Raw genomic sequence first — 9,007 nt, forward strand, 5'->3', positions numbered from 1 at the left:
AAGGCCAAGAAGGCCTAAAACCTCTTAAATTATCTTAAGTTTACTTAGTTAAATAAATTTTTCTTGTGTAGGATTTCTATTATGTGAGGGGGTCAAATTCATTTAGAAAAATAAGGATAACATAAATTCTACTATTAGTATAAGAGGGGTAACAAAATATAAGGTTGTATTTGTAATTGCGCTATATTATACACCACTAGTTTCGTTTCAACATCGTTATACCAATTGACGTCTGCAATTAAACTAGGCCGACGGATCCAGCCTCCGGTGAACCCGCCGGCACTTTCTCCCGTCGAATCAAATCGCCGGCAATTTCAGTGACCTCACAGCACAGGTACGCCTCTTCTTCCGCTCGTTCTGTGGGTACCATCTATGTTTATCAATCAATTTTTGAGCTCATTCTCCTTCTCCGACAAATAAATTCAAAAATTTGCTCGAATAGAGAATTCGCCAATTAATTGCAATTTTTTAAGAATTCCTTTTCTTGTGGGTTTTGCTGCAGGTACAATTACTTTTCAGGATTTTAAGTTAATCTATGCAGATTACCACTACAGACTATTACTCTGTGAAAGTGTGTGCTAATTTATAGTACAAGTATATGAATTTTAAATTATATACGCTGAAATATAAATATTTTATTTTGCTATCAATGATTCTTAACCTGTGATAACAGGTCAATTACTATTTTATGGAGTCACCATTTAATGACTACCATAAATATTTGAGTTTACGTTTTATACAAAGTTAATTTAAGCAATTTTACACCATCATGTCACCTATGGTAAATACTTACCTGCTCCCGATATTTATACAATGGAAGACATATGTCTTGCATATACACCTTTTAATACTTAATAATGGTTAAGTGATATGCATTTTCACTTTAATTTGTTGATTCTTAAGGTTAGTTGTTTAGTTAGGTGTAAACACCAGGTGCAATAAGTATACCTGTTGTAGCAGGTATCATGTCTTATTTTTATGATTATAAATCTCGCATTTTAAGGAAGTTTACCTGGAGACATCCTTTGAGCGAGTGTAAAGGTGTATATAACTTAAAATTCTAAATATTTATGTGTAATTACCTTAAAAATTATCTGATTGTGTAAAAAAGGTTTACACCCTCAGTGCATAGAATTGAACTCTAAACATATAATTGTTTTAAATCGATGTTCAAATGCTTAATCGACTCGTGCTTCTTGGCTGGATTTTTATGTAAATCGTTGAAATTTGGTGCTATTTTGCTTTATTTTATTGTTATCTTTTGGATTTCTGCTTTCATGTGATTCAGTATAGCTAAGAGAGTACAACAATGTGATTGATTTCATATATATCATCTTATAAAGTTGATAGCTGGTTCTGCTGATTTTTCTGAATTATGAGAGAAGAAAAGAAATAGAGCTGCTGCAGACAAACTTATTAGTCTCTGGGCTCTATTATTAAAGAAGATTTATGGACCAGTTTGGTAGGTAACAGAAGTAGCAGTTCAGTTGTAAGAAAAACTGTATTTTCTAGGAAGGTTTAGCACTTTCAAGAGTTTGCGCAGATGAAACAACTCGAAGAAAAATCTTATAGATTAGGTGTGAAGTTACAATCTTGAAAAAATGTTATGCACAAACTTCGAAAATTTTAACATTTCACTTCAAAGTCTTATATGGTTCTAAGATTTATTCTTTTGTGCTTACCAATACCCATTTCATATGGACTTTTCCTATAATGAAGCCCAAAGTTTGTGGTTGAAGCTCATTGGAAAGAAAATTCATTCTCTCCTTTTGTTTATTTTTATAGGGTGCATTTTGAGGAAGGTGAATGCTCAAATTCATCATTCTTTTTAGTGGAAAAATATATCTCGAGCTGATGAAAGTTGTGTCCCTTCGCCACTATGTATAAGCTGGTGCAAGCTGATTGAGTTGTTTATGATACAGCTTTTAGCTTGAATATTCTGAGCGTCCTCCCTTTTTGTTGACTGAGTAGCTTTAACCTAACAGGAAATTTATTCACTAGATGTAATTCTGCAGAAGAAAAAACAAAAGAAATAATGGATGATCGGATTGTTCTTGACAAGGGTCGAAAAAGGCAGTTGCCTCGGTGGATGTTTGCTACGTCTGCTGCTGATCAAGTAAAGGAAAAAGTCAAAACTGATCATGTCGACAGTAATAATAATACAGAGGAAATTGTCACACAGAAGCACAGCAGGTTGAAAAACAGAAAGACTAAGGACAAAAAGGAAGCATTCACTGAGGAATCATCCACACAGATTTCAATATGCCAAACAACAAAAAGAAGCAGAAGAAAGTTAAACCTACCAAATGATGACTGTAATGATGAAAGCGGTTTAATGGAGAGCGAGTGTGACAGGATGAAGGTAAATGGTAATGGAGCGTTGCCTATGTTGAGGAGACAGAAACAGAAAACGAAGTATTCCAAGATTGAGGGAGGTGATGGGATGGAAGAGTCAACAACAAAAGCAAGTGGTAGAAGTGGCTTAAGGAAGAGAAAATGCCGCAGCGTGAAGGAAAATTCTAATGAAGCTGGCCCTAGTTTAAGGAGGCAGAAACAGAAAGTAAAGAATTCCAGGAATGAGAATTGTGCCGATGTTGAAGAGTTGACACCAAAAACAGATGACGAGGATTTGACTGTTGAAGATCTACTGAGCATAGCAGAAGAGGTGATCCGCTAAGTTCTTTTGAGGTCTCCAAAACAATTCTTCAGTTTTACCAGCTAAAAGTGATGATCACATTTGGCCAGAAATGTTGTATCTCAGATATTTTTACTGTTCATTTGCAGTATGCTGGTGATTCTGATGAAGATTTGACCGTTGAAGATTTACTGAGCATCGCTAAGGAGGTGATTGTTGTTAATTAAATCCTATTAGTTTTGGATCATCTGAATTGTTTACTAAGCCTTTACTTGCTATTTAAAATGAGCGGAGATCCTCCATTTTTTTTATTTAAAATAGGGAACTAGGCTTTTAATCTGCGGCATCTCATTTGAATGATTTCTAAAAGATATATATTGTCTCAGGGGTTTTGTTGTTTGGTATAAAAGTTGCTGTTTCAATTATGTAGTAAATATGAAACCTTGGTTGTTATCTTATTTTTCCTTCCCTGGCAGTATGTGAATGAGAATGAGCAAGCTGCATCAGGCAAAGAAAGAAGTTGTCCAATAGAGGATGCTATTTCCATGTCAATAGGCTCATTAAGTTGCACTGAAGTCGAAAATCAATCTTTGAGAAGAGAAGAAAGAAATTCTGATTGTATTTCAATTCAGACAACAATTGAAGATGCTCCTCCTAAGCTTAACATGTCCGAGAATCCTACTCAAGACATGTTAGATGTGTTTTTGGGCCCTTTGTTGAAGAAAACTCATGAGGAGAAGAGAGTTGAACTAGTTAGAGAAGACATGATGAGTTTAGCTCACAATCTAAACAAGAAAAACCAGAGCGATCCTTCTGAGGGTCAGCCAGTTTTGGTAAAGAAGAAGAGCAGTCTCAAGGACAAGGTAGCTCTGCTTCTTGACTAATAATTGTGAAGGTAACTAGGTAGAGGATTTGGAAGAATAAACTTGATCAAATATAATTTATCTAATTCACCCAAGCATTCACTTGTTTGCATATAAATCCCACGAGAGAGTATTTGTTTATTTGTATATTCTTCATAGTAGTATTTTCTTTATCTCATCATTGTACAGTAATTATGAGAACTTGATTCCCAGGTATACAAAAGAATGTTTTTCCACGGAAATGAATGAACTTAGAGAAAGAAGCCTCAATATCTGTATATTATTTTTTTTGTCAACTATACCATAATGTTATGTCAGAGTTAGCTACGGGACTGAAATCACATTCATCTGATGATCTTATTGAATACAGAAATTTCTATTTATCAATGTGATCAAACATCACACTGATTCTTTAGACACGTATGTTGTGATCAGGGGCCTATGTAGTGTATTACCGACTGGTTCAATTGAACTCATAACTTTCGACACGGAGTAAGATTTCATATGTAAAAATTTATTAAAATTACAAAAATAGTAGATGTGAACCCCATAACTTTAAAAATATAATGGGTTAAATGCTAAAAACTTTAAAAACTGAACTCATAGAGTTTAAATCCTGGATTCGCTTCTGGTTGTGTGATAAGTTTCATTTATAAGTAGGTGGCCTGCTTGATATTTTAAGATAGCTGAGATAGGATTGTAAAATGCATGAAATAGCAAGTTTTGGTGATCTGAAATCAGTTGGTCCTTTATGTGAGTGGCTTACCTTAATCTACCTTGTGATTGCTTTTCGTTTTATACATCTCTTGGTCGGGTAACTCGAACAGATCTTTACAACAACAACTATATGCTTCCGTGTCAAACGAGTTGGACTCGGTTATATGAATCCTTACTAACCATGTTGATTCGGATATATTTTATTTATGCATCTTGTTCTAGAGAAGTGATTACTAACTAGTTTTCACGTGTTCTTTGAACGACAAAGTGTCTGGCACGGGGAAATGGAACAATTTGAAAGTGTCTAAATGATGGAAGTAGAAATTTCATGAATCTATATAACATAGTGAAAGATTTCAAACAGTATGGAAGGCAAAACGTTACTCTTATCTTTATTCATATATCAAACTTAGAACAATTGCAAACAACATAGTACAAAAGTAACCTTTGTTGTCTCTTTCTAATGTACACGCCTATGACGTAATGTCTCCATTCACTTTTCTCTCCCAAACAAAAAGAAGTAAACAAAAAGACCTCTCCTTTAATTTTAAAACTATATAGGTAAATCGATCTACATATATATACGAATAAAAGATAACAAAAAACTTTTCTTGTATCAACTCCCTCAAAATTGTGGTTTTCTTCTAGGATCTTAGGCCTCAAATATATGTTTTCTTTTTCTTTGCTCTTATATGTGTAAAATGCTATAGAACAAATCTTGAGAGGCCTACTTTGTGTCCAATTAATTTGACATCTTGTTGAATCTGATATCTGTATTCTCCAAAAGTGAATTTCCTATAAATTGAGGGCTCTTTGCAGCTTCCAATTAAAGAATCATAAGAAGGGCAAAGGAAATAAGCTATTGAGAATCTCTCCATCTTTCCATTAGCCATCACTTTGTGTTCCACACTTTTATACAAATCGTTGCTCCAAGCCTGCATTTATTAATTATTTTAACGTTGTAAATTATCAATGTAATTTGTCTATTAATGCAAAATAGTAGTATTTTAGTAAAAGAACAATGATATTCTTAGCAGAGTCAGAGGCATATACAAGGTTTGAATATTGTGAGTTTGAATTAAGAATTTTAACACAATATATTTGATTTATCAGGTTGAAAATCTATAATTTGTAGCGTTCAAGCCAAAATTAGTGAGTTCGGATGAACTCATAAGATGTAGGTTGTATCTGCTTAGAACCGATTACTACGACTATTACAGTTAAAAAACATCAATTAATGTTTCTTTTTCTTTTTAACTAAAATAAAGGACAAAAAGGAAAGATAGAATTTGCATGATTAATGTAATTTTTTTTTAATAATGGTGATATCCAAGCTATATTGTGCACATTTCAATTATTTTACTAATTAAATGCAAAATCTTGGTGATGATTTGGAGATTAGCCATCAATCAAAGAGAATATAAGTGTTTCCTCCTAGCAAGTATGTATAAAATACTTGTGTTATTTTTATCGAGGAAGAAGGAATTGACTTTGTTGGGTACAATTCTTGGACAAATATAACATGCCAAAATTAATTTATTTTTTATACGTTGCCTTTTATCTGGCTGATGATAATTTTTTTTTATTTTATATAATGACAAAGGAGACCATAAGCGACTCTGGCAATTGGAGTGAATATTGGTGAAAAAGAAAGTGGATTCTTGGACATTGGTTTCGTCATTTCTTGACCAATAAAAAACATTTATAAAGAAATTGGACTTTTGATTATTTATATGAAGTTGATGATAATGACATTTTCTATTTTTAGTTGTAGTTTTCAAATATAAAAGTAAATCGATGTTCAAAATCAAACCAAGAATTAGACAATTTGACCCTGATATATTCAATTGTTTCACCTGTTTGGAATAGAGGATTAACATCTTGTGGAAACAAAAAACTACTGTCATTTGCTTGTACATTTTTATTTTTATTTTTTTGCAAAAAATATTTTTTTGGAGTGTTAATTAAGTGAGACTTTTAAGGAAAAATAAACATAGTTTAAACAAATGTTTTTTACTTATGCTACTCGCATAATATGCCAACTTGTCGTTATTATTTCTCTCACTTCCTTATAACTTGAGACTAGAGCTGTCAAACAAGTCAGGCTGGCCCGGTTCCGGACCTGCCCAGATCGGTTTTAGTCCGGACCGACACGGTAGTAAGGGGCCGGGCAGGGTTGGGTTGGGACGGGGACCAGACTGCGCCGGGTAATTTTTTGATACCGGTTAACCGGACCGGTACGATCCATTATGGTCAAGTCACATGGAAACCGGTTAACCGGATCGGCCCGGACAAATTCAATGGCTATTTTTTTTTTTTTAAATTTTTTTTTATAAAGTTGACGATTGTTATACAAAATACAAAAAAAAAAAATTAGCCCGGCCCGGCCAATTAGACCCGGAATCGTTCCGATTAAATTTTGCACCGGGAAAGTCCGGAACTAGTAAACCCGGTAAAAAATAACCGAAATCGGCCCGATTACGAAACCGACCGGTTCCCTTTTCCTCAACCCCTGACCGGCCCGGCTCGCCCCTTGACACCTTTACTTGAGACCATTGATCAATTGAAGGTAAGGTGGTATACTAAATTAGGCGTTATCTAAGTTCGCACGACTCAGGCCGACTCTTTACATATGCGCGTGCCTATTTCGCTTTAGGAGATATCATGAGGTACTTTAACCAAGTCATCCTCACTTGTCATTTCTCTCCATTAATTTCCAAAAAACAAAAGTGATAGCCATATAAAAGTGATAAAAAGTGTACCTGAAAAAGATCTCCAATGTTGACAATAAGTGCATTTTGGTTAGGTTTGACAGCTATCCATTTGGAGTCTTTCATTAGTTGAAGTCCACCAACTTCATCTTGATGTAAAATGGTCAAAAAATCACTATCTGTATGTGGTACTAATCCAAATATTTCTGGAGAAATTTGACAAGGTGGATAGTGATTGAGTCTAAGAAAACATGAACTCTCATTGCAAATTCCTTTGATTAGATTATCTCTTTGACCTAAGTTTCTTACAAGAACTCCAGCAAGTGATTTGGCTAGGTCTTGCATTGCAGCTGCATATTCCACCATCACTTCCCTATTAACAAAGAGTTGGAGAGACATTATATATTTAACCGAGTTTAATATGATAACCTATAAGATACATTAATAACCTACTATAACCGATACACTTAAATGTCACTGACCTTTACATTGTTAGTATATATAACTCCAATCTTCAAATCCTACTACAAGGTCATATCCCTTTCTATTATTTATGGACAACCTACTCCCCCCCAAAAAAATATTAAGTGAATGTGTAAAACATACAATGGTTTAGGGGAAAAGAAATTGCTCATATATAAAAGTTTCCTTTAATATTATATAATATTCCTACAATATTCTCTTTTTCTCTCTCTTATACATATTTGTAGTTTGCATGTGCATGTGTACTTTTATGAAGAATATTTACAATAATAATAATAATTAAAATAAGTAATCTATTTCTTCTAAATATTTGAGGGGAAAAGAACTAAACAAATTAGTAAAAGAGTGATGAAAAAAATAAAAGGAGAAAGAGAAATGCCAAACTTGAATGAGACAAGGTGAAACTACCTAAGCTTATCAAGGTTTTAATTAGCTTCAAATCCAATTTGAAACTCTAAATTTTGAATTCGTCGTTTTCTTTTCTAGAATTAAATGAGAGGTGATAAAATTAATCTCTATCTAATTTGATAATACCTTAAAGTTGTGAACTCTCCATAAGAATCAGCTTCTGAAATCTTTGTCATAGGGATATGAAAAGCTTCTGACCAAGAAAATTGCTTAGGACAAGTAGCTGTTGAATTTCCCCATCTATAAGAATTATTTAAAATCCCACAAGTAGCTTTCATTTGAAAAGATGCCTTAAATAACTTCATTTGTTCTCTCCTCATCTTCCTAAGTAAGTCAAGACTCACACCATGGTTCACAACTTGAAAAAAACCCCATTCAGATGAAGCCTTGGCTATTGCGTTTTCGCAACTAATCTTTTGTCTCTCATCTTTACTTTTTAGACCGCTAAGGTCTATCAACGGAAGTTCGTACTCTTCCATCACCAGTTTCGCGCTGTGGTTTGTCTCACCATCGTCACGACTGCTCTGTCGCGAAAGCTTAGAGTAATCATGTAAGAGAGGAGGATTCCAAGACTCAATCATCATAACTTTAGAAATATGTATAACTAAGTTTTGATCAAATTAAACAAGAAAAATAAGGAAGGAATTAGAAGAGTTGGGAGTTGGGACAAAGAGTACACAAGAGGTATTTATATGGCTAATTAGGAGAGGGGGAAAAGGGAAGGAAAGTGTGGAAGGAAATAAGAGACAAAAAACCATAATGGGGAAAAACAAGGGAAAACCTCCTAATTCATGACAATTGTCACAATGAGAATGTATCTTCTTGAAATTGAGCTTTTAATCATATAGGACTAATTCTTAGGCATTGAATAGAGAAAAAAAAAAGAAGATGGATATGTAGGAAACAAATTTAGTTCAAATGTTGAGGTTTAACTTATGAGATATTAGGAAAATGAAGTATGTAAGACCACTCATATATTTTGGTACTCTTTATATATTCACAAACCAAAATTCTCTTTAAAAATTTAAAAATTTGAGAAACTTTCTTTTGCCCGATAAAGTATTGCAGTGCCTATATATTCCCCAGAGAGGAACTTTTTAAAGGAATTATTTCTCTCTGTGGAAAAAGGAGAAAGAGAAGTGTCAGATTCAAGAGAAATTTTCACCATAAAAAGGAAATATAATAATGCA

At 33.7% G+C, this 9,007-nt stretch overlaps 2 protein-coding genes across 2 annotated transcripts; one reads left to right on the forward strand and one right to left on the reverse strand.

The window, feature by feature from the left end:
• Nucleotides 1-171: 171 nt before the first annotated feature.
• On the forward strand, nucleotides 172-3,740 carry LOC104092740 (uncharacterized). The gene is made up of 4 exons (XM_009598407.4): nucleotides 172-334; nucleotides 1,786-2,665; nucleotides 2,785-2,844; nucleotides 3,112-3,740. Exons 2-4 carry the CDS (start codon nucleotides 2,036-2,038, stop codon nucleotides 3,517-3,519), a joined length of 1,098 nt encoding a protein of 365 aa, XP_009596702.1. The 5' UTR covers nucleotides 172-334; nucleotides 1,786-2,035; the 3' UTR covers nucleotides 3,520-3,740.
• An 841-nt stretch (nucleotides 3,741-4,581) lies between these two features.
• LOC104092741 (gibberellin 2-beta-dioxygenase 6-like) lies at nucleotides 4,582-8,749 on the reverse strand. Its single transcript, XM_009598408.4, has 3 exons — nucleotides 7,944-8,749; nucleotides 6,978-7,299; nucleotides 4,582-5,150 (listed from the first exon to the last, which is right to left on the reverse strand). Exons 1-3 carry the CDS (start codon nucleotides 8,399-8,401, stop codon nucleotides 4,920-4,922), a joined length of 1,011 nt encoding a protein of 336 aa, XP_009596703.1. The 5' UTR covers nucleotides 8,402-8,749; the 3' UTR covers nucleotides 4,582-4,919.
• Nucleotides 8,750-9,007: the final 258 nt, after the last annotated feature.

The sequence above is a fragment of the Nicotiana tomentosiformis genome, chromosome 4 (assembly GCF_000390325.3).
Source record: "Nicotiana tomentosiformis chromosome 4, ASM39032v3, whole genome shotgun sequence".
Lineage (NCBI taxonomy): Eukaryota > Viridiplantae > Streptophyta > Magnoliopsida > Solanales > Solanaceae > Nicotiana > Nicotiana tomentosiformis.